This window comes from Ochotona curzoniae, unplaced genomic scaffold (assembly GCF_017591425.1).
Source record: "Ochotona curzoniae isolate NIBS_2020 unplaced genomic scaffold, NIBS_Ocur_1.0 contig_4064, whole genome shotgun sequence".
Lineage (NCBI taxonomy): Eukaryota > Metazoa > Chordata > Mammalia > Lagomorpha > Ochotonidae > Ochotona > Ochotona curzoniae.
Window position 1 is genome coordinate 772,320 of NW_024466107.1, and position 25,060 is coordinate 797,379.

At 50.6% G+C, this 25,060-nt stretch overlaps 1 protein-coding gene and 1 long non-coding RNA gene across 4 annotated transcripts in view; one reads left to right on the forward strand and one right to left on the reverse strand.

Moving 5' to 3' along the window:
• Window positions 1-22,521, forward strand: SSR1 (signal sequence receptor subunit 1). Of its 3 annotated transcripts, XM_040984020.1 has the most exons (9): window positions 1-175; window positions 1,666-1,778; window positions 5,551-5,638; window positions 7,907-8,169; window positions 10,487-10,563; window positions 11,868-11,946; window positions 12,863-12,956; window positions 13,186-13,200; window positions 21,068-22,521. In XM_040984020.1, the coding sequence occupies exons 1-9, from the start codon at window positions 94-96 to the stop codon at window positions 21,133-21,135; spliced, it is 879 nt and encodes a 292-aa protein (XP_040839954.1). In that variant the 5' UTR covers window positions 1-93; the 3' UTR covers window positions 21,136-22,521. The 3 variants fall into 3 exon arrangements, with proteins under 3 accessions (XP_040839954.1, XP_040839953.1, XP_040839955.1); XM_040984019.1 differs by lacking the exon at window positions 13,186-13,200; XM_040984021.1 differs by lacking the exon at window positions 13,186-13,200 and having other exon boundaries at window positions 8,111-8,169.
• Window positions 12,305-25,060, reverse strand: part of LOC121159030 — a 17,934-nt gene continuing 5,178 nt past the window's right edge. The window contains exon 4 of the long non-coding RNA XR_005884294.1: window positions 12,305-12,316. This is a non-coding gene — a long non-coding RNA (uncharacterized LOC121159030). The remainder of the gene's footprint in view (window positions 12,317-25,060) is intronic.

Sequence of the window (25,060 nt, forward strand, 5' to 3'; positions counted from 1 at the left end):
TCCCCGCCTGAAGCCCGGATGGGTTGTAACGCCATTACCGCGGTAGCCGCTTAGCGAGTTCTCGAAGCCGGCCTGGGCACCGGACGGGCCGCCATGCGACTGCTTCGCCGCCTGCTGCTGCTGCTGCTGCTGCTGCTGCTCGTCCCCGCCGTGCTGCAGCGGGGCGGCCCGCCAGGTGAGGCTCGGCCGTCGGGGAGCCCGGCCTGCCCTGACTGCCCTGCCGGACCCTCGTCCCATCTTGGTTCTGCCGGACCCTGCTGCCCTGTCGCCCCTCGTCCCCTCCTGCCCTGCCGGCCTTGCTGCCCCCATCTTTCCTCCTGCCCTGCCGCCCCTCGTCCCCTGCTGGCCCTCCTGCCCTGCCGGACCCTCCTGCCCTCCTCCCCTCCGGCCCGCGCTCCCGCTGACGTGTCCCTGCCGCGGCCCCATTCATTCGCGCGCCCGGTTCCCGCTCCCCGGTGCTGACCTCCAGACCCCTTCCCCGTCCGCCGCGGGTTCTCAGGGCGCACCCGTGGACACTCGCCTCACGCGTGTGACTTGCAAAGCTGGCTAGCATGCGTTTCTCTCACAGTAATGGGCACATTTAGGAGTGTGAAGTGGTCAGTCTGATGCATAGAAAACCCACGTGGCAGAATGAACTAAAACCGTCCGTGAATTCATTCCTTAAGTTTTAAAGACAGTCTGTGTTTTAACGAACTTTTTGAAGAAAATTTGGTTTAGTCGTGCTAGGCTGAACTCTCAAAGTATTATTTATAAACAATTGAGTATTTTGTAAATATTTTTTTAATGAGGAATGATTACCTCTTTGAATCAAATTTTCTCAGATTTTGTTTTGAGTTGAAAAACCACCGTACTTTTCTGGCACAGAATTGTTCCCTGGTTAGTGCCAAGACAGGGAAACGTCTTATTCCCTGAGCGATGACCCAGCCGAGGGGGTGGGTGGTCCTCAGGGGCGCACGGACCAGCCCTTTGCGGGGTGCGGAACCGCACACAGCCCTGTCACGCCGGGGGAAGCTGCTGGCGGAGGTCCTAACAGCCGGTGGAACCAAGCTGGAAAGCCTCGCGGTGCCAGGCGGTGCCCCGCGTGCCCCTGCACACCGTTGCCACATCATTGTTCTCTAGGAAGTGCTGGCGGGCCACCAAAGCTGACGTGCTTGTAGGGTCTGGTGTGAAGTAGGCTCCGTGTAGCTGGAGTGACTTATGTCACTCGAAGAGTGTGTGATTTGCACATTCAAACACTAAGGCCACCTACAGAAAGTTGAATGCTGCTTCTACCAGTAACTGGCGGTTAGAGGTACAGTTTCTACCGTGGATGTGACAGCCTAGAGCTGCGTGCTGTGGTCGGCCCTGATGCCCGCCTCTGCCCTGGACCTGGGGGATGCTGTGTGCGCGTGGACTTCAGGTTGTGATTTTTTGTTGGTTTATGTGATTGCGGGCACTGATTGCACTTAGGAGCTTAACAGAATTGCTGGAAGTTCTTTGGGCTTCCGGGCGGCTCTTTTTGCTGCATCTGCCAGTGAAATAGCGCAGCAGTTGGAGCTGTTGGCAGAGTAATACAGTGCGCTTGGGTGTGGTCTGGCGTTGTCTCGTGGAAGATGGGTTGCTCCGGGAAAAGTGCTTTGCCCGCAGCTCGCAGGGCATCAGTGTGTGTTGTACACCCTCTTTCAGGTTCCTTAGCTGAGGCTCAAGACCTGACGGAAGATGAGGAAACGGTGGAAGACTCAGTCATTGAAGATGAAGACGATGAGGCCGAGGTAGAGGAAGATGACCCTACAGATTTGGTTAGTGCCATGTGGCAATGGGAGTGCCACGCTTCTACAGCTTATTGCTGTTACTGTTGTCGTTATTTTTGTAACTGAGAAGCAAAAATTGGGAGGCACTGCCATCTGCTAGTTTGTTTCCCAGACACTTGGGCTGCGGTGTTCTGGGCCAGGTGCTGGGAGTCCAATCCAGTCTCCTGCATGGGAGCCAGCAACCCAGCTGTGTGAGCCACCCGCTGCCTGCCTCGCAGGGCCTGCGTTAGCCGAAAGGGCATTAAGGACCTGAGCAGAGTGGCAGCCCGGGCCTTCAGCGTGGCATGCAGATGTCTCAGCCCACAGCTCACATATCAGGACAAACACCTGCCGCAGAATGAATTACTGTCATATGGAAAGTTGAAGTTCAAGTTCTCACTTTTAAGAAGTGTGGTACTGAAGTCAGTGCTTTGGCCTACAAGGTTGATGTTCCACCTGCACGCAGTGCTCCAGTGCCCAGACAGCTCCCTGCCTGTGGCTTGGGAAAGCGGTGGAGGACGGCCCAAGTGCTTGGGCTCCTGCACCCACGTGGGAGACCCAGAAGAAGCTCCTGGCTCCTGACTTTGGATTGGCTCAGCTCTGGCCATTGCAGCCACGTGGGAAGTGAATCAGTGGGTGGAAGACCTTTTTTTCTGTCTTTCTGTAAATCTGCCTTTCCAATAAAAATATTTTTGTATTTGGAAGGCAGATTGATTTTACGAAGAAACAAGGAGATACAGAGATCTTCTGTCTGCTGCTTTAGTCTCCATGCGGCTGCAGTGGCCAAAGCTGAGCCACTTGGAAGCCCAGAGCCAGGAGCCTAGCCAGGATCCTTTCCAGGTCCCCACGCGGGTGCAGGGTCCCAGGGCTGTGGGCCGTCCTCTGCTGCCTTCCCAGGCCACAGTCAGGGAGCTGGACGGGAAGTGGAGCAGCCGGGACACGAACGTGCTCCTGTCTGAGATAGCAGCACTGTATGACCATCCCTAACTTTTGGCTTTTCTGTCCCATTTTTCTTTTCCTCTCCAAAGCTATGGGTTGGGGTGGAACTTTGCCATCTTTTCCTGAAAATATTTTTTCTTTTTACACAGAAATACATTTTAAAAATTCCTGTTTCATTTGAAAGGCCAGGGAGATAAGAAATGGCAGGAGAGAGAGCTGTTCTTGCATCTCCACCACCGGACACTTGCAGCAGCTGGGGCTGGGCACTCGCTCTGGACCTGCTGTGTGGGTGGCGGGGACCCACCTGCTGGAGTTGGCCTCCGCCACGCTGCTGTTGGACGTGTGCCCGATGTGCGCTCCTGCGCTGCTGCCTCAAAGTAGAAGTGATGGTGGCAGTGGGCACAGCTGGGCGGCTGCTGGGGCTGCAGCATTGCTCACCAAGCTCTGGTCCAGAGCCCGGTCCTACTTCCTGCTAACGCACCTGCGAAGGCAGCAGGTGGTGGCTGCAGTGCTCGGGCCCCTGCCCTCCAGGTGCTGATGGCATCGGCCTGGCCCGGCTCTGACCAGTGAGTCAGAATGTGGGAGATTTCCAGCTATCACTTTGCTTTTGAAATAAATGTTTTTTATTTTAAAAAGGGACTATACTCAAAGTAGCTACTGCATAGTTTCCAAGTCTTTCTTGGCCTTGACAAGCTTTACCTTTTTGTAAGGGTGTATCTGCTTACTTAAGGCAGTGATAGAGAGCGTGGCATGGCCGGGGTTGGGCCGGCCTGGAGCCAGAGTCAGCTCCCTCTGGCCTTCCTTCCTGCTGCCATCCACTCTGCGTGTGGCACATGGACAATGCTCCTTTCTCGTTCTGGGCCTCCTGTCTTCTGAAATCCGTGTCCAAATGTCCTGCTCTGTGTGGGTGCCCTAGGGGCCTCAGGGTGCATTGGTCCAAAATGAAATTCACCCCGTGTTTTCACAGGGCTCCAGAGCACTTGCCTTGTGAGTAGTTCCAGGGATTTTGGGTTTTGATTCCAGAACCCATTAATAACATCTTAGGTGCGAATTCCCTTATCTGTTTTTTTAGTTACATCTTCATGTTCCTACAGCTTATAGTTCTATATAGCCTCCGCGTCTCTGGCCTCTTCCTACTAATGAGTGTCCAGAAGTATAAACTAAACGATACTGTGGAAGAGCCATTGAGCATGTGTTTTGAGTGAGTACATTCTCTCGAGTGCATCAGGAAGTGGAAGCATCTTGGTCTCTGCTGTGGCTTAAGATGCTATTTGCAGTGCCAGTGCTGGCATCCCTTGTCCGTCTGCTGGTTCTGGTCCAATCCAGCTCCCTGCTAACATCTGGAAAAGCAGCGGTGGATGGCCCAAGTACTGAGGTCCTGCCGCCTGTGTGGAGACCCAAGAGGCGTCCCTGGGCCAGCCCTGGCTCTCGGGACCTTTGGAGGAGTCAAGCACTTGCTTATGCAGTGATGGGTCAAGCTGTAGGAACTCTATCTACTGGTTTACACCCCCATGTGGTTGCAACAGCCAGGCTGGATCAGGTCCGGGCTAGAAGCCTGGCCCCAATTCAGGCTTCCCACGTGGTAGCAGGAGCCGTTATTGGCCCAGGACCCACGGCCCCCCCAGGGTGCAGAGCCGTGGGCCTTAGCCCAGCACTCTGGATGGGATTGGGTGTGCATGGTTGTAGTTCAGCCTGCTACACCACAGCAGCCACCTCATGCTCAAGGAGTTTTATTCCTACTTAAAAGTGTCGATGAAATCCATGCCACGAATCCCAGCAAAGCCATGGAAGGGAATAATCTATCTCAACTGTCTACTAAAATACTTACTTTAGATTTTATTTAGGAAACGGGAAGCACTCCTCGGCTCTGATTGGTTCCTCAAGTGCCAGTATGGCTGGGGCTGGGAGAGCCAGAACTGAAACATGTGACAGGCGCTGAGTTATCTCGGGGTGTGCGTGAATGAGAGCTGAAGGCGAGAGCCGGGCTGGGTTATCCCGGGGTGTGCGTGAATGGGAGCTGAAGGCGAGAGCCGGGCTGGGTTATCCCGGAGTGTGCGTGAATGGGAGCTGAAGGCGAGAGCCGGGCTGGGTTATCCCGGGGTGTGCGTGAATGGGAGCTGAAGGCGAGAGCCGGGCTGGGTTATCCCAGGGTGTGCGTGAAGGGGAGCTCGGGGCGAGAGCCGGGCTGGGTTATCCCGGGTGTGCGTGAATGGGAGCTCGGGGCGAGAGCCGGGCTGGGTTATCCCGGAGTGTGCGTGAATGGGAGCTGAAGGCGAGAGCCGGGCTGGGTTATCCCGGGGTGTGTGTGAAGGGGGCGAGAGCCGGGCTGGGTTATCCCGGGGTGTGCGTGAATGGGAGCTGAAGGCGAGAGCCGGGCTGGGTTATCCCGGGGTGTGTGTGAAGGGGGCGAGAGCCGGGCTGGGTTATCCCGGGGTGTGCGTGAATGGGAGCTGAAGGCGAGAGCCGGGCTGGGTTATCCCGGGGTGTGCGTGAATGGGAGCTGAAGGCGAGAGCCGGGCTGGGTTATCCCGGGGTGTGCGTGAATGGGAGCTGAAGGCGAGAGCCGGGCTGGGTTATCCCGGGTGTGCGTGAATGGGAGCTCGGGGCGAGAGCCGGGCTGGGTTATCCCGGGTGTGCGTGAATGGGAGCTGAAGGCGAGAGCCGGGCTGGGTTATCCCGGGGTGTGTGTGAAGGGGAACTCGGGGCGAGAGCCGGGCCTGGGTTCTGTTACATGCACTGCAACCGACATTTTGATCACTGGTATGATAATACAGCTCAAAGTTTATGTTTTAAAATTTCTTGTGTTTTTTCTCTAATCCCTTTGGCATGTTGTTTTTTTCAGACAGAAGATAAGGAAGAAGAGGATGTACCCGGTGAGCCTGAGGCTTCACCAAGCGCAGACACAACCATCTTGTTCGTGAAAGGAGAAGGTAACCCAAGAGTGTTATCAGAAAGCTGCTGCTCGGAGCCAGGAATTGATCATGTTATCATCCTGCCCCCTGTCCTGGATCGTGGTACCATCTGCCCACCTGTCCTGGATCGTGGTACCATCTGCCCACCTGTCCTTGATGATGGTACCATCTGCCCACCTGTCCTGGATCATGGTACCATCTGCCCCCCTGTCCTGGATCATGTTAACATCTGCCCCCCTGTCCTTGATGATGGTACCATCTGCCCACCTGTCCTGGATCATGGTACCATCTGCCCACCTGTCCTGGATCATGGTACCATCTGCCCACCTGTCCTGGATCGTGGTACCCTCTGCCCACCTGTCCTGGATCGTGGTACCATCTGCCCACCTGTCCTTGATGATGGTACCATCTGCCCACCTGTCCTGGATCATGGTACCATCTGCCCACCTGTCCTGGATCATGTTAACATCTGCCCCCCTGTCCTTGATGATGGTACCATCTGCCCACCTGTCCTGGATCGTGGTACCATCTGCCCACCTGTCCTTACACAACAGATACTGTACAAATGGCGTTTTAAAATATCTTGATACATATGAGTGCTCATGTCTATAAGGGAGTGTTGCCAGCATTTCAGAACTATTCAGTTGAGGTAGAAATTGTGCTTTTTCATTTTTATTCTGTTTTTAATGTTCTTTGCATTGTTGTGATGCATTTTCACGAAGGCCTCCAGTTTGAGTGGGGGGAATCAAGGTGTGGAGGAAGGTGGTTGGGATAAATGGCTTTAGTCTGTGGGTTTTTTTCTCTGTGTCTGCAGGGCGGGGAACAGGCGGGGGACCTGTTCCTTGTTCTCAGACCACATTGGCACCTGGGGATGGGGGACAGTCATTTTGAGACCCTGTGTGGAAAAATGTTCTGAGAGGGTTACTTGAGTGGTTTTGGTCGTTCTGAGATTGTCGCCTTTGTCACTCCGGGGTTGAGAAAATGTTTCCAAGGTCTGTTGGGTTAGGGCTTCCACATCCCCAGGAACATGCTGCAAGGCTTGCAAGGAGAATTGTCCAACTCGTTCTGCTTCCATCTGTGCTGAGGCCCTTGCATTCCTTGCTGGCCTAGATGAGCTGGCGGTCATGTTTCCCATGTGCATCCGGGCATGCTGCTCACTGCACTGCACGCATCAGCAACTGAGGAGGCCCAGGCCGACTCCCTGCACTCCAAGGGCAAACCACACATCCCTCCGGCCGGGATTTGAGGCGGTGAACTAGTCGGGGAACTCTTCCCTGGAGCGACCTCAGGCTTGACTCTTCGGTGTGCTGGCTAGTGCAGGCTCAGTTCACTCCCATCACCTGTACCAGTAGATGCAGCTGCCTGATGAGTTCTGCCTCAGCCCCATCTCTCACACAAACTGAGGGATGCTGTGGCCTATCCCAGCCCATCATCCCACCACAGGTCCAGTCCTTTCACATTCCAGCAAGTTCCTTGACCTGGTTGGGGCGGCCCGCAGTAACCCCGTCAGATTTGCCCCAGCCCTGGTTTTTTCGCTTACCAGCCTGAGCTGCAGCTTAGCCAGGCCTAGCCCTCTTCCCAGTTGGCTCTTGTGCCAACCTCAGTGCTGTGGCTCAGCCCAGCCCAGCCTCCAGACCTGACCACATGTGTGCTGATGGGTGCTGTTGTTCTGAGCTCTGCCTCCCCCTAGCCCTGGTTCTCGTGCTCACCAGGGGAGCTTGCACCTAGTCTTGGCCCTTGCCAGCAGGTGCTACAGCCTGGCCTAGCTGGCCTGCACTCACTTTGGCTCTGTGGTGTGCCAGCCTAGCCTGCCCGCAGTCACAGCTCTCACACTCACCATTAAAAATAGCCACCTAGCAGGGGAGTCCCTCAGCTTCCTCGGCCTGCTCCTAGCCCTGGATCTTACATGTGCCAACAGATACTGCAGCCCAGACTGGCATAGCTCACCCCAGCCTTGGCATTCACCAGGATTGCTGTAGTTGGCTTTGCTCAGTCAGCCCCTAGTCCCAACTGGTGGGTGCAGCCATCTAGCCTGGCCTTGCTAACTCCGCTCTGTCATGCATTTCATTCGCGTTCATCCCTCAGTTTTAAATGCTGCTGTATGGATGATGGGGGCTTCCCATCAAACACTTGCTAGGTAGTGGGTGACTGGGGTGCTTTGTGGAAAGCGTTCTGAAACCGAGTCCATATGCAGCAGGAAAGGCTCCAGAATCCATTAGTCATGTCTGCCTGTCACTTTGTACTCTAGTGGTGGTCTAATTTTCCTCTCTCCATTTTGTTTCTCAGATTTTCCAGCAAATAACATTGTGAAGTTCCTGGTGGGCTTCACCAACAAGGGCACGGAAGATTTTATTGTGGAGTCCCTGGATGCCTCCTTCCGGTACCCTCAGGACTACCAGTTTTATATACAGAATTTCACAGCTCTGCCTCTGAACACGATAGTGCCACCGCAGAGACAAGCGACTTTTGAGTACTCCTTCATCCCTGCAGAGCCCATGGGTGGCCGGCCCTTCGGGCTGGTCATCAACCTCAACTACAAGGATTTCAGTGTAAGGCCTCCACTCGCGCTGGCTCCATAGGGTCAGGTGGGGGCAGGGTGGGGATTGTTTCCAGTGCCTATTTTGTGCTTGAAATCTCAGTGAACAGCAGCAGTGAGGCAGAAATGAAGTCCAGTGGAGTGCTGGATGGAAACGGGCAGTGGGCTGTGAGAGGCGCTGCGAGCTGGCGGCGGGGGCTTCAGAGGGCGAGGAGTGCGGCCCACGTGGTGGAGCTGCTGAGGCTGGTGGATGCAAAGCCAGCCAGGGGCCTCCTGCCGCCTGCGCTGTGCCCACTCGAGAGTTCCGACACAGGGCACGACCAGATCCTTTCAGATAGTTTCAGCAGCAAGGGAGCCCAAGGCCGCCCCCTGGCAGAGCCGAGCTGCGGCTCCTGGTCCTACTCTAGACCAGCCCTGGCCACCGTGGGCGTTTGAAGAGTGAATCAGTATATGCAAGCTTTTCCTTCTCTGTGTCACTCTTAAATGATTGAACAACAAGATAAATATTTTAAAAATGAGCTCGGGAGGCACAAGCTGGGAGGTGAAGGCCTGAGCGTGCCTGTAAGAGTGGGCAGGATGACAGCTACAGCAGGATGGCGGCGCCTGCAGACCCACTGCTGGCTGATCAGTTCTCTTGTGCTTTTCCAGTCACTGGCTGATTACATACAAATTAAAAACTACCCAGCATCAGAGCTCATAAAATAAAACCCAACTATAAACCTTGCTGCTTTTATTGGAAAGGCGGATATACAGAGAGGAGGAGAGACAGAGAGGAAGATCTTCGTCTGATGATTCATTCCCCAAGTGGCCACAATGGGTGGAGCTGAGCTGATCCGAAGCCAGGAGGCTGGAACCTCTTCCAGGTCTCCCACACAGGTGCAGGACCCCAAGGCATTGGGCCGTCCTCGACTGCCTTCCCAGGCTACAAGCAGGGAGCTGGATGGGAAGTGGGGCCACCCGGGCACACAAGGCAAGGACCTTAGCCACTAGGCCACCATGCTGGGCCCACTATAGTTTAATGAACAGGTATGTATGGTATACTTCAAAAAGATTATGGGAAAATGGAACTAAAAGATAATTTTAGGGGCTTAGCACAACAGCCTAGTAGTTAAATCCTTTCCTTGAACATGTTGGGATCCCATATGGGAATTGGTTCTAATCCCTGCGGCCCTGCTTCCCAGCTCCCAGCTTGTGGCCTGGGAAAGCAGTGGAGGACGGCCCAAAGCCTTGGGACCCTGCACCTGCTTGAGAGGCTTGAAAGAGCTCCCTGCTCATGGCTTGGGGAAAAGCAGCAGAAGATACTCCTGCGGTGCCTGAGCTCGGCTGCCCACACGGGAGACGGGGACAGAGCTCCGTGCTTTGGGCGTGCTCTGGCCCAGCCTTGGCCATGGTGGCCTTTGAGGGGAACAGAGCAGTAGATGGAAATAGCTTTCCTTTCCTGCTCTAATTTCATTTTTCAGATTGAAAAAAGAAAGGGTTTTGTGTTAAGAAGTTGTGAAAGATAATGTATATAAGAGTGGTTCAAAAAGTTTATGAAAAATGTGTCTGATGAACAAACTGTGCAGGAACTTCGCCAGTTTTTGTACCAAGGCAAACTTAGCCTTTAATTCTATTTTTCTCAAAAATATTTAATGTGCTTCTGTGTAGTTTCAGTTCCATTCTGAATTTGATTTTCATCGATGTATTAGGAATCCTGGAATTGCAGTAGAAGAATTCAGGTTGAAGGGACTTTAAGTGAAACTCGGTAATTACAGTTGAGTTGTGTGGTGGCAGAAGGCCCAGCCTTGGTGTGCAGCACCGAGTACTGAGTGGCTGGGCACCGCCCCGGGGTTTCTGGTGTGGCTGGGCACCACCCCGGGGCTTCTGGTTTGCTGGAAATGGAAGCCAAGTTGAAGGGACAGAGTTGTTTGAAGATCACAACAGGAAAAAAAAAAAGTAGCTTGATACTAAGAATATCAAATGATAGTTGGTTCTGAAAATCACCTGCCCATTCACTACAGTGACATTGCTCTCCAGCCCGCTGTCACTTTGGAACACGGCGTGCTGCTGTGTGCTGCTGTGCGTCTCGGTGTTCTGAGTTTACGGCAAGCGGAGTCAGTGGTGGAAGGGAGACGGTGACCGTGTTTCCTTCCCTGTCCTGTCTTCACCCTCCCCCGCGGGGACAGTGGGGGTAACTGGAGCCAAGTTGGAGACAGCGTTTTAGGCCCCTAATGGAGAGTCCGACCTGTGGCTTCCGCTGTGCCAACAACAGCTGTCCTTCTCTTAGCACGCCTTGCAAGCTTTCGTTCTTAATGCCACTCAGAATGTTTTATCTTTTCTTTTTGAAACAGGGCAATGTATTCCAAGATGCTGTCTTCAATCAAACAGTTACAGTTATTGAAAGAGAGGATGGGTTAGACGGAGAGACGTAAGTGAAGCCATTGTGCTTAAGCCTTGCTGCTGTTTCCGTGACAAGGGAATGCGTTACAAGTAATTCTGTGCTTTACATGATTCTTGCAACTGTGAATGCCAAACTAAGAGGTGTGACTGATTGGCATATGTTTGTAATGGTTCTCGCTCTCGCTCTGTCCTTCCTCTCCTCCTTCCTTTTGCCCCATGCTTTAGCCAGGGTGGGTTTCCTGCCTCTGAAGTGCTGTTGCAGCATATTTGCCTTGAGGGATCAGCTCCTTGCTGCCGCTGCTGCCTGTGGCCTCTGGTTCAAGTCCAGGCTGCTCCGCTTGGGGTCCATCTCCCTGCTAAAGCGCAGGGGAGGGCAGTGGGAGATGGCCCAGGTGCTCAGGCTCCTGTGTCCACGTGGAGACGGGGTGGAGCTCCTGGCTCTTGGCTTTGGCGTGGTCAGCACTGCTCTTGGGGGTTAACTAGTGTCTCCATAATTCTGCTTTTTAATAATACATTTTTAAAAAGATTTAACAGATAAAAGCACTGTAGTTATTTTAAACTGTGATCTTTGAATATATAGCATAAATTTTAATTTAATTTTTAAGATTTATTTATTTTGGGGGCCCGGCATCATGGCCCATCAGCTAAAGTCCTCGCCTTGAACGCGCCGGGATCCCATATGGGCATTGGTTCTAATCCCGGCAGCTCCACTTCCCATCCAGCTTCCTGCTTGTGGCCTGGGAAGGCAGTCGAGGACGGCCCAAAGCCTTGGGACCCTGCACCTGTGTGGGAGACTCAGAAGTTGTTCCTGGCTCCTGGCTTCGGCATAGCATCGGCCATTGCGCTCACTTGGGGAGTGAAACATCAGACGGAAGATCTTCCGTCCATTGATTCACTCCCCAAGTGGCCACGAAGGCTGGAGCTGCACTGATCCAAAGCCAGGAGCCAGGAGCTCTTCTGGGTCTCCCACACGGGTGCAGGGTCCCAAGGCTTTGGGCCGTCCTCATCTGCTTTCCCTGGCTACAGGCAGATAGCTGGATGGGAAGTGGAGCTGCCGGGATTAGAACCAATGCCCATATGGGATCCCGGTGCGTTCAAGGCGAGGACTTTAGCCACTAGGCCACGTGCCAGGCCCAATTTTATTCATTAAAGATTACAGAATTGCTTGTTTTTATTGTCTTTGGTGTTCTTAAGTACAAATTAAAGGAAAATGATAAAACTTGCTGCTTGGGTCATTATTTGGAAAGGTCATACATGAAGTTTGATGTGTTAGAGTGGTGTGCTGGTTTCCGAGGTATTTCTCGGGAGTGAACACCATTTGTCTCTCTGCAGAGTCTTCATGTACATGTTCCTCGCCGGCCTCGGGCTCCTGGTGCTTGTTGGTCTTCACCAGCTGCTGGAGTCCAGAAAGGTAATGCGGCTGAGCGCGTCCCAGCACGCTGGCAGAGGCGACGCGGAGCTCGGAGAGGCAGTCGCCTTCGTGGCTTCTCCCTCGGGCTTACCTGGCCCTGGCGCTGTGCCACCTCATACTGCTCTGTGTGACTTGACTTGATTCACGTTGTCGTACACACAGACGACACCAGGAATCGTTTGGTCTGGTGCTTCCAGCGCAGCCAGGAGAAGGGCTTTACATTTGAAAACTTTATAGCAAGCTGATTTGTTTAAGCTGATGATTTGGTATGGCTGCGGAGTAATATCATAAGAAGAGCTGGCCAGAGCAGCGTCTGCACTCCTGGCTGTGCACCCAAGTCCCACTGCAGTTCTTAGTCCTCAGACTCTGACTTCATTTTGTTTTATGGATGTTACCTGTCCGACATGGTTTGCCCCAATACTGAACTTAAAGCAATAATTTGTATTTGACAAAGTAAGAGGTTTTTTTCATTTGAAAAATAGAAAGGCTTTGTGTTCTGACAGCTTGTTTGATGACCAGGGTGAGAGTCCAGTCCTTTCCCCTACTTTCCCTGTCATCTTGCCACTAGCCAGAGAAGGCGCTGCCGTGGCTCCTGGGGGGGTGGGCAGATCGCGGCATTATTACCAGTTTATATACTGGGTATAACTGCATTGGTTCTTAAGTGCATGAAGCTTAGTGATTCTGGGTCCAGAATCTAGTCAGTCGCCTACGTACCTCACGTCACATGGATTCTTAGATGTTTGTGGCTTTCAGAATTTTAGAGCAAAACTAAAGAATGGGATTGCATCACTTTTTCTTTCTGGCAGTGTTGCTTCACTGCTGTGGAGGGAAGCTGTTCAGTTGGCTTGCTAGCTGGCTTAACAGAGTAAACAAAAGCCTGAGGCTTTTCTTGACATGCGCTTCTGTCTTCCCTTAGCGTAAGAGGCCTATACAGAAAGTGGAAATGGGCACCTCGAGTCAGAACGATGTGGACATGAGTTGGATTCCGCAGGAAACCTTGAATCAGATCAGTAAGTACTGGAGCCCCTCTGAAGTGCAAAGGGAATGTCTGAGGATGCCGCCGTGCTTGGTCAGTACTGTCAGCATTCAGTTCCACTTGTGTGGGATCCCCTATCATGACCAGTAATGCTTCGGAGTGCGGGACTGGCTCAGGCAGTGCCCCATGCTGCAGTTTGTCGATTGCTGTGTGACTTCTCCATGTCCTAACTTGTTTCTGTCTCTTCTCTCCTCTTGCTTCAGTGCAGAGTAGACGAGGTGAGGCACTTCGTGTGTTTGTGGGGGTCTGCCAACTTTCGGGGTGCTTGCAGAGCTGAGAGGACTTGTGTTTGTGGGGTCTGCCAACTTTCGGGGTGCTTGCAGAGCTGGGAGGACTTGTGTTTGTGGGGTCTGCCAGCTCTCGGGGTGCTTGCAGAGCTGAGAGGACTTGTGTTTGTGGGGTCTGCCAGCTTTCGGGGTGCTTGCAGAGCTGGGAGGACTTGGCAAGGTTAACAAGTAGAACAGATTGCCACCACTTGGTTTACTGTGAAAACTGAAAACTGCCCAGTTGAATCTGAAGTAATAAACCTGACAGGAGTATTTCAGTTTTAGTACAAAGAGGATTGTTGAGCTATTAATCTTACAAAGGAGTGTAGAAGTTTTGTTCCAATTGTTGAAGGACTTTGAATAAGCAACTGTAATAAAAGCAACACGGCCTCATTATGAAACATTGAATAATGCAGAGGGGAAGCGTTGGCTCACGTCCTGGCTGCGCTGGCGCTCTCTTCTGTAACTAATTCATGTGGGTTTGTGTATTGTTCTGTGGAATTAGCACAGGTGGCGTCTGCTACCTCCATCTACAGCTGGGGTTGTGCCTTGTAAACTGTTGCTTTGTGTCTCCACATCAGGATATGGCACTCTCCATCACTCCATCACTATACGTCCCAATTTGCATGATGGTTTCCTTCTGTTAGAGAGAACATGTGGTGTTTGTCCTTTGGTGATTGACTTATTTCACTGAGCATAATAGTCTCCGGTTGGGACCATCTAGTCGCAAATGGTATGATTTCATTCTTTTTAATGGCTGAGTAATATTCCACGGAGTAGATGTACCACAGTTTCTTTAACCACTCCTCTTTGGACACACATCTGATTGTTTCCATGTCTTTGCCGTTGTAGATTGTGCTGCTGTAAACATAGGATTACAGATCCCCTTCTCATATGCAGGTTTCATTTCCTTTGGGTATATTCCTAGGAGCGGATAGTTGGGTCATATGGCAGGCTTATTTGGAATTTGTAATTCTCTAAGCACTCTCCATACTGACTTCCATAGTGGTTGTACTGGCCTGCACTCCCACCAGCAGTGAAGGAGGGTGCCTTTCTCCCCACGTGCACACCAGCAGGTGTTGTGAGCAGAGTTCTAAAAGTAGGCCAGTCTCATTGGAGTTAGGCATGTTCTCAGTGTGGTTTTTGTTTGTGTCTCTGATGGCTAGGGAGCCTGGGCGTCTTCTCATATGTCTATTAACCATTTGTGTTTGCTTTTTTGAAAAAGTCTGTTCATTTCCTTTGCCCATTTTTTCACAGGGTTGGTTTTTTGTTTGCTTGGTTGGTTGGTTTTTGCTGTCCCTGGGTTTCTGAGGCTCTTTGTAAATCCTGGATATTAGTCTCCTATCACTTGTGTAGTGTGCAAAAATTTTCTCCTATTCTGTTGGTTGCTTCTTCATTTTGTTAATTGTTTCCTTTGCTGTACAGAAGCTCTTTAGTTTGATGTAGTCCCATTTGTTCATTTTGGCTTTGATTGCCTTTGCTTTTGGCGTCTTTTCTAAGAAATTTTTCCCTGTTTCTATTTCTTGGAGTGTGCTTCCTATGTTTTCCCTTAATAGTTTGAAGGTTTCTGGGTGCAGATTTAGGTCCTTGGACCATCTAGAGCTGAGTTTTTATAATGTGGCAGGTGTGGGTCTTAATTCTACAAGCTGCTGTCCAGTTGTCCCAACAGCATTTGTTGAAGAGACCAGGCTTTTCCCCTGGATTGTTTTCAGTTTTCTTGTCGAAGATTAGCTGACTGTACATGTGTGGGCTCCCTTCTGGTGTTTCTCTTCTGTTCCACTGTTTCTTCTTATTCCCTATTTCTGCACCAGTACCACACTGTTTTGATGACCACTGCTCTGTACTATGTCTTGAGGTCTGGAATTGTGATTCCTCCAGCTTGGTTTTTATTCTTCAGGATAGCTTTGGCTATTCGTAGTCTTGTGTTTTCAGATGAAGTTTTGTATCTTCTTTTCTATTTCTGAGAAGAATGTGTTGCGATTTTGATTGGTATTACATTGAATCTATATATTACTTTTGTTAATGTGGTCATTTTGATGGTGTTGATCCTTCCAGTCCAGGAACATGGTAAATTTCTCTATTTTTCAAGGTCTTCTATTTCCTTTTTTTAATGTTTTATAGTTTTCATTGTAGAGGTCTTCTACATATTTAGTTAGCTTAATTTCTGTGTATGTAAGATTCCTCTCCACTATTTAAAATTTTTTCTCTTCCATGGAATTATTTGTGTCCACTAGTGCCATTGACTCGTGTTCATTAATTTTGTATTCTTCTACCCTGGCAAAGTCTCTTGTGAGTTCCAGTAGTGTCTTGACTGACTTTTTTGGTTCTCCTATGTAGAGAATCATGTCATATGCAAATAGAGATAATTTCAGTTTCCAGTTTGGATTCCTTTATTTCCTTTTTCTTGCCTAATGACTCTGGCAAGGACTTCCAGTACCCTGTTGAATGAAGTGTACTGGTGACAGTGGACATCCCTGTCTAGTTTCAGATTTTAGTGGAAAGCCTTCCAATCTTTCCCCTTTAGCATGATGCTGGCATTGGGTTTTTCATAAATTGCTTTGATCGTATTGTAGAATGTTCTTTCTATGCCTATCTTGCTTAGGGTTTTCAGCATTTAGTGGTGTTGGATATTATCAAATGCCTTCTCTGCATCTATTGAGAAGATCATGTGGTTTTTATTTTTCAATTAGTTTATGTGATGTATCACATTTATTGACTTGTGAATGTTGAACCATCCCTGCATGCCTGGGATGAATCCCACCTGGTCCGGGTGAATGATCTGCCTAATGTCCTGTTGGATCCTGTTGGCTAGTGTTTTATTGAGGATCTTTGTGTCTATGTTCATCAAGGATATCGATCTGTAGTTCTCTTTTTCTGTTGTTTCTGTATCTGGCTTTGGTATTAAGGTGATAATGGCTTTATAAAGTTTGGAAGGACTGCCTCTCTTTCTGTGTTGTTTGGAAAAGCTTGCGGAGGATTGGGGTCAGTTCCTCTGGGAACGTTTGGTAGAATTCAGCAGTGAAGCCATCTGGTCCCGGACTTCTCTTGGTTGGGAGGGCTTTAATTACTGTTCCAATTTCAGTCCATGTTATAGGTCTGTTTAGATTGTTAATTACTTCTTGATTAATTTTGGTGGATTGTATGTGTTCAAAAATCTATCCCTCTCTTCTAGGTCTTCTGATTTGTACACATATAATAGTGCTCTGTATGTTTGAGGTATCTGTTGTTATGTTTGCTTTCTCGTATCTGATGCTATTGATGTGTATTTTCTCCCTCCTTTTTTGATTAGTTGGGCTAGTGGGGAGTCTATTTTGTTGATTTTCAGAAAGAACCAGTTCTTTGATTCACTGATTTTATGTACAGTTCTCTTGGTCTCAATTTGGTTAATCTCCTCCCTTATTTTGATTTTTAAAAATTTGGTAAGGCTTGTGGCCTATAACATGGTCAGTTCTAGAGAAGGTTCCATGTACTGATGGAAAAAAAGTGTATTCTCTGTCTGTACAATGAAAGGTTTGGTAGATATCAACTAAGTTCATTTGCTCTGGAGTTTGGGTGAGCTAGAGTTTCATGAGCTTCTGTTTTTGATCTGTCCATTGATGTTAATAGAGTATTAAGGTCTCCCACTATGATTCTATTGGGGTCTGTTAATGTTTGTTTCACGTAGCTAGGTGCCTTGGCATTTGGCGCATGTGTATTTATTATGGTGGTCTCCTTCTTCATCTCTTTTAATGTTTTTCACATCGGTGTCTATATCATCTGATATAAGAATGACTGCCCCTGCACATTTTTCCTTATCATTTGGTTGGAATTTCTTTTTCCTTCTTTTCACTTTTGGTTTCCTCTGATCTTTGTTAGTGAGATGTGTCTCCTACTATTTGATCCAGTCCTCTAATCTGTGGCATTTGGTTGATGAGTTCAGGCCATTTACATTCAGCGTTAAAATGGATGGGTCGCAGCTTGGTCCTGGGCTGTTCTTTGTTGAGTCTCCTGTCGGCCTCTCAGTGGGATGTCCTCCACATTTGCCTGTGGCTTTGCAGCTGCTGTTCCATTTCTCTGTCACTACAGCATCCTTGGGTATTAGCTGTATTGTCGGTTTGGAGGACACGAATTCTTGGAGTTTTTCTTTATAGTGAAAGAATTTTGCTTTATTTTCAGTGACAAAGGAGAGCTTTGCAGGATGCATTATTCTGGTCTGAAAATGTTTCTCTTTTAGAGTCTGGAATGTGGCACTCCATTCTCTCCTGGCCTGTAGTGCTTCCTCTGGGAAGTCAGCTGTGAGTCTGATTGTCACAGCTATGTCACTTGATTTTTCTCATGTGCTCATTTCTTTATGTTCCACTGAGGAGAGCTTGATTATCATGTATCTTGGTGAGGTTGGCTTTTGATTAACTCTGTTGAGAGTTCTGTACCCTGCTGTTTTATTGTCTTCCAATTCTTTCTCCAGATTAGAGTAGTTTTGTTTATTATTTCATTGAATACACCTTTAATCCCAGTTTCTTTTTCTAAGCCTCTGGGACGCCCATAATTTTAATTGTATCTTTTAATTCTTGGATACTTTTTTAGCTTGGCTTAGCTCTGCTTCCAGCTTTTTGTTTGTTTCCCCCTGGTGACAGAAAATATCTTCCAATTCTGGTATTCTTTCTTCTGCCTTCTTCATTCCATTTTTGAGACTCTCCACTGTACTTTTAATTTGCTCCACTGTATTCTTAACTTCTGAAATGTCAGCTTTCGTTTGGTTCATTTCCTGTGTGGCATATTCCTTAAATTCTCTGAACTGCTGTATCATGTGCTTCTCATTGTTGGTCAGAAGCTTTATAATGAGTTTTCTGAATTCTGTGTCCTCCATTTTCTCAGTGTCTTCCTCAGTTAGCTCTGAGGGTGGGAGAGGTTTTTGCTCCTTTACCCGGGAGTCTTCAGTAACATTCATTGTGCCTCTGTCTCTTCTTTTAGCTTTTGACATTGCAGTCCTGTTTGGCAGGTTCTTCCCCTTGGTGCAGTTTTCTAAGATGTATTACCTACAGGTCTACTAGTCAGTTTTTATGTTCAGTCAGTGTCTTGGATTAGGAAGATGCTCCAAGTCAGGTAGAGTCCCTCAGTACTTGTAACTGCACAGCAGGTTAATCCAGTGCATGAGGGTGCCAGCTCTGGGGCCGACGGCCGTGAGATCCACCCTGTCCCCACACTGCCCGTCTGCAACCTGCTGCTCTGTCTGCTCCTGGTCAAAGCAAACGGACCAGCAGGACAGGCGGTTTGTCTGGTTCACCTCCTGGGCTCCCGGTGAACGCCCTTCCCACCTTGGTGCTGGTGGAGTCCCTCCTGCCAGTGCAGTTCAGATGGCTGTTAGTGAATGCCGCTGGGGTGTCAGTCCCTGCAACACCACACCGTTGTGTCCGCTGCTTTCCCGTGTCTGTCAGTCTCCAGGTACCCCTCTGCCATTGTTCTGTCCTCTCCTTTTCCTAGAATGTGCCCTCTCTGCTTCGCACTGGCTAATGTTTCTCCATCTGCTTAAACGTGTCCTTGCCCTGTTCCTCCGTCTTGGGTCCTCAAACAGCAGAGCTTCTAAATGTCATTGAACAAATTCCATTTTCTGGTGGCTGTAAAACGGTGGTGGTCAAGGCCCCTGGAGGCGCTGACCTGTGTGTGCTTTTCCTGAGAGTCAGATTCTGAAACATAATGTATACACATAAACACACTCTTTCCTCCCCCTTGCTGCTTCCTTCTCTCCCCAGTGCCTGAGGGGATGGCCTTCCATGTGGCCATGACCTAGCCTGCCCTAGCCGCCCTAGCCTGCCCTAGCCCGCCCTAGCCCGCCCTAGCCTGCCCTAGCCGCCTTAGCCTGCCCTAGCCTGCCCTAGCCTGCCCTAGCCTGCCCTAGCCCGCCCTAGCCCACCCTAGCCCGCCCTAGCCTGCCCTAGCCTGCCCTAGCCTGCCCTAGCCTGCCCTAGCCGCCTTAGCCTGCCCTAGCCTGCCCTAGCCTGCCCTAGCCCGCCCTAGCCTGCCCGAGCCTGCCCGAGCTGCCCTAGCCGCTGGAGGCAGCAGTGAGTCTGGGACCCACGTGTTCTGGGAGTGTCCCCACTGGCGACTTAACTGCTGTGCCAGATAGTCACCTTTCTTCTTTCTGTTTAGCTACAGTTTACATGAACTGGCGTGAAATCTGCAGCTGCGATTAGACTTGAGGTCTTCTCGCAGGTGCTGTGTAGCACGGCTGGCTCATACAGAGGTACTTCCAGGCCATGCAGAGCGGCTGGCGTTAGGGCCCGGTGGCCTGAGGCACCTTGGGGTGCCAGCACTTGAATCCCGCTCCTTCCTGCTAGTGTGCCTGGCAGGAGGGGTGGGGTGCGATGGAGGATGGCTCAGAGTTTGGGGCTTGGACCCCAGGTAGGAGCCCTGGCTGCTGCGTGGCCCAGCTGCAGCTGCTGTTGCAGCCATTTGGGGAGTGAGCCAACACTGGGGAGAAGGCCTCCTCTCCCCACCTTTCTCTCTCTCTGTCTGCCTTTCAAAGAAATCAATCTTTTTTAAAGTGTATGGGAAGATAGATAGAATAGTAATATGTGTTTTCTATGATTTTTAAAGACGGAGATCAAGAATCAAGTCTTTGATTCTTTGGTTTACTTCCCAGATGGCTGCAACAGCCAGGTCTGGGCTGAAGCTGGGAACTCCAGCCTGGCGTGCCATTCCCTGCTTCCGTCCAGGAGCGTTAGCTGGAAGGTGGATCAGAGTGGAGCAGCCAGGGCTGCAGCTGCCGCGTGGATGTGGTCTTAGCGTGCTACACTGCAACACTAGCCCGACAGTTTGCAAGATTTATTTTGTTTTTATTAGAAAGTAAGATATGCAGAGAGGAAGAGCTTCTGTCCACTGATTCACTCCCCAAGTGGCCACAGTGGCCAGAATGTGTCGATCTGAAGCCAGGAGCCTGGAGCCTCCTCTGGGTCTCCCACGTGGGTGCAGGGTCCCAAGGCTTTGGGCCATGCCCGACTGCTTTCCCAGGTCACAGGCAGGGAGCTGAATGGGAAGTGGGGCCACCGGGATATGAACCAGTGCCCATATGGGATCCTGGCACAGGTAAGGCGAAGACTTTAGCTGCTAGGCTACCACACTGGGCCCATCGGTTTTTTTTTTTTAAGCACAACTTTTAGTGTTCAAATACTCATATAAAGTACTTGCTAAAACTTAATACATTGGATGACTTAACAATCTTTTAGGCTGATTTTTCTCATTTCATGAAAATACTTAAAAATGAATGATGGCGCTGTTGCCCCAGGAGTTTGATTTTTTTTTTTTTTAAATACTGGAAAATGATTTATTATAAATTACTTCGTAACTGCTTTGGTATTATGTCAAGTGTCTCAAGAAGCTGAGAGAGGAAGACGGTCGGCAGAGTAAGGTCAGTCCCGGCCTGAGGCGTTGAGGACAGGTGGTTGTGTATTGCTGAACAGGGTCTCACGTGAGGGGGGGAGTGCAAAGATCACGCGTGTGCGTGCCGTGTGCGTGCCGTGGCTTTGTGGTGAATCCCTGATTACCCCTGCAGCCGCTTCCAGGTGGAGTCAGGAGCTTGCCTACAATGATGCAGCCTGCATGACTGCATTGTGGACACTAAATAGCATTATTTCGTCTTGGAAAGTTACTGGTCTTTGAGCAGCTCTGTCACACCCTATGAGGCAGTTCTGGAAACGTCTGTTGGTGCATGCTGAGACTTGTTCAGTTGTCAAGTCTTGCGCAGCTGTGGCTCACAGCCGCCGTCCTGCGCGTGTGTGCTCCCAGGAGAGGTGACGCCGAAGGAAGATGCTCCCAAGTGCTCACCCGCTGTTCTCTCTTGCAGATAAAGCTTCGCCGAGAAGGCTGCCCCGGAAGCGGCTACAGAAGAGGTCTGCGGGCTCTGATGAGTGACGCCCTTGTGCAGCAGCTCCGTCTGTGCTTGTCCTGCCGTGCGTGGCTCCGTGCCGACGCCGCGTCCCCGCACGAGGCGCCTGCTGCTTACACGTGGCCTGGGCAGGCAGTGTGGCGTTAATGCACTGCGTTCATTTTTCTAAAGTAACAAATCTGGTTTTTTAAAAACCATTAAAATCTGTGTGTGCGTGTGCATGTATGTGAGCAGTTGGTCTTAGCAGAATCATTGTGGAATGCCTGAAACATGCCTTTAGAATGCTAGGATGCAGCTAACACTTCCTTTTGACATTGTATGATTTTTTTTCCCGCCAAACCTTTAGGAATAATATGCCCAATATGCTTATACTTGTCCTGCCTCGAGCTGTTTGCAAGGCAGTAATTTATTTCTTCCTTGGACTGGCTCCCGTGCCGGCCCTTGTCCGTGGACCAGCACTCTGAAAGTGTGAGCAGGTCCCTCTGCTCTGAGCGGGCGTTTGGCATTTTGCTGCTGCTTACGATAATGCACACGTTCCACAAACCTTCCGTCACAGATTCAAGGAATTCAGGGTTCTGTTCTACCGACAAAATTGTGTGAAACATAAAAATTGTGCCCACTTCAGTGTATAAAATCTAATCACTTTTTAAACAAAGCAAACGTGCATGCGGACTAATGGAGTTTGTCGGCATCGCTGATTCTGACCGAGGGTGACTGGGTGATTGCAGACCTGCGCACTTGGCAGAGGAAGCTGCTCCGTTCTCCGTCCTCGTGGAAGCATGGCTCTTAGAAAGGGGGCTGGGCTTACACGCTCCACGGACGAGAAGCGCGTGTGTGCTCCTGGGGACGTCGGCCATTCTGAGCCCCGAAGGCCAGCTTGGGGCAGGTGTTCTGAAAGCAGTTTGTATTTGCTTTTTATTGAATCCTTTGTGTAGGGGGAAAGATGTCGGCATAGCTTTTTTCTTTGTTAAACTGAAAACCGCCAAAATTCTCTGCTGTTCATTAGGACCCAGTGGACATAACACCTCTTAGAGAGTTATACTCACTCCAGGTGGAAAATTAAGTTTGCTGCCGTTGTCAAATTGGATTCAGGATAAAGTAAGAAAACAAAATAGTGCAGTCGCATTTTAAGCCACGCGCTCACACGCGTGTTCTGTGAGGAAGTGATCAGTGACATGTTAGTGGCTGTCACATCTCTGACCCCTGCATTTTCTGCAGTGTCCTCGCTCTCACACCACAGAGCGAAAGACAGAAGATGTTCGCAGGCTGTGTGAGGCCAGAGCCCAGGTCGGGGACAGTCCCCGTGTGGTGGCCCGTCGCTGTGCGACCAGGAACCGAGATGCTCCATGCGTGGGCTCTGCTGCATCCTGAATTGTCTATTTCTGTGTAATACAAAGGATTTGGATTTTTAATTGGACTGCATGAGTAGTAGTTTCTTTTAAAAAGCTCTGTGAGCTGTGAGTAACTGCGTGGGTTTTGTTTCTGTCTTCTGTGTAACGTAGACGTTTCCAAGCGTATTCCGGACGTCTTTATGAACATGAACGTTTGCAGAACTCTAGTGTCTGATGCAGGGAGGCCTCCGGGCCGTGTACCCGCCGCCGGCTTCTGCGGACAGCTGCACACCGCACTCGCTGTCCACGCTGGCCCTCCCAGACAAGCCTTCCACCGGGGAGCCTTGAGCCAACCCCGAGACGTGGCGCTATGCCTGTCATGCTTGATTTTCTAGTGTAGATTGGGGCCAGTTGAGAACTCTGACCTCAGATGCCATGGCCTCCCTTGGGGCGTAAGTGCTTAGTATAGACTAACTCCATCATGAATGGAATTGAATTCCACACATGGTTTGTTTAAGCACACTTAATAAGTAGCCTAATTTTTAAAATGTAAATATTTGGGTGAAGTTTTTCTTTGTTTTGATATTAATTTGCTACACCAGCCATGGCTTCATGAATCTGTAGTGAGCTGAAGGGTCTTGTGCGTGAACCCTGTCAGACCTGTGAGAATGCCTGTGGCATGATCGCACAGGTTCTGTAGCTGCGTCCCTCTTCTGCAGCCTTCCTGGGAACAGAGCCTTAGGACTAAGCCCTGCCCTTCTGAAAGCCACATCTGAGCAGAAACAGAGGCCGGGGCTGCAGAGTTAGAAGGAAAAAATGTCACGCTAGTCACTTCCGACAGTGTGGTCGGGATAGAAGGGAGCGTGTGGCACCTGCTGCCTCAGAGACATCGGGCACGGCTGCTCGGTTGTCGTTGGCCGTACCTGAGAGAGACGGTGGGGGCATGTGCAGAAGGCCGGGAGACGCATTCCCTGGCTGCGGTGGCCGTACGCGTGGCCGTGGCCTTGGCGTCGGAAGAGCTGGGCTACTGTCATATTCTTTCTCACTGAGAGTTGATGGGTTGGATCCTTGGTTTTTCTTTTCAGGTTTTATTTTTGTTCCAGAATTAGATGTTAGCCTGAATTTAAAACCTTCCCAGGTACGCTTGAAGCGCTTCAGTGTTAGAGCTGTAGGATGGAAAGGAGAAATTTGCAAATTACCATTTTCTTAAATAACCACAGTTTGGTGTGAGCGGCTGTTCGGGTTCACTGTTAGGTCTGTCTGCAGGGACCACCTCCTCAGGACGCGGGAGGAGAGCAGGACACGTGCAGAAGGAAGTCCCTGAGCCCGAGTTCCTGGAGGACTCGGGACGCCCTGGGGAGTACTCTGGGATTCCTCCTGCTTGGTTCACCTGGGCGCCTGGGGCTCCATCCCCAGGAAGGCTGCTGTTTGCCTTCCAGCCTCCAGGAGTCTTGGGGGCCTAGCCAGGTGGCATTTGGCTTCCTCCCTCAGGAAGCACGGGAGGACCCCCCATTATTGAACAGTTTGGAAGGCTGGGTCCCTTGGTTTCCAGTCAGTAGTCCGTGCCCTGAGGACTGGATGTGCCATGTGAGACTGCCAGGCTGCAGCACCTACTGCCTGCCGCAGGGGTGCGGGGCGTGCAGCTCCAGGGAGGCCTGAGCTGCTGTGAGCTGCGCTTGTCGCTCTTTGAGGAGCTACCTGGGATTTGCCATTTCATGTTTTACTAGGTGATGTCGCTGCATCATCCGTTACTGTGAGCAGAGAGACAGCACGTTCCTGAGGATGGTTCTGGGGGTGGCTGAGGGTGCTGGAAGGTCCATCTGCCTCCACGAGGCGGAAGAGCCAGGGAGTGCCAGGACCAACTGCAGGTCAAGGTTCGCGCATGCTTGCTTTCCTGTAGATTACCAGTGGATGGTGAAAGCACTTGAGGGAGAGAACTCTGAGTCTAGGTCTGCAGGTCGTTCCACAGCGACTTGGACGTCTCCCCTGCCATCTCCTGAGACTCGTGCAGGCCCTTGGGTGGCCCTGCATCGGTGGGTGAGCCTGTCCCCGTGCTGGGCTCTGAGCGGCCCTGCATCGGTGGGTGAGCCTGTCCCTGTGCTGGGCTCTGAGCTCAGCTTGTCTCCCTGCCAGCTTCTGGTTCCCAGTTACTGCACACAAATCTGGTAGTAAATGTTGAAATAATTTCTGGTCTCTCTTCTGCCCTTTGCCGTGTGATCAGAATCGTTCATGGATAACCCTGGCAGTTCTGTGGCATTCCAGAAGAGTGGGGGGTGCTCTGCTGGCCTGGGAGTGTGCCCTGGCTGCTGACCATGGCCGCTCATGGCCCCCAGAGGGTTCTTGTGTAAGTGGAGATCCCAGGAATGCCGTCCCTGAGTCGTCTGGATGCGCTGCTGGGTCCTCTGACTTGGATCCTTCCCAGTGGCCCTCCTCTTACAGCTGGTGGTCCATTTAGGGGCTGCAGGGCGGTTAATATGGGACCTCCTGGGTTCAAATCTAGCACCTCTCTCATTTGGAGGTGAGTTATGTAAGGGTATTTTAAATGGTTGGAAACAGGAAATAGAAGAAAAGTTTATTTTGGTGCAAAACAAGTTTTTTAAGGATTTATTTATTTATTGGA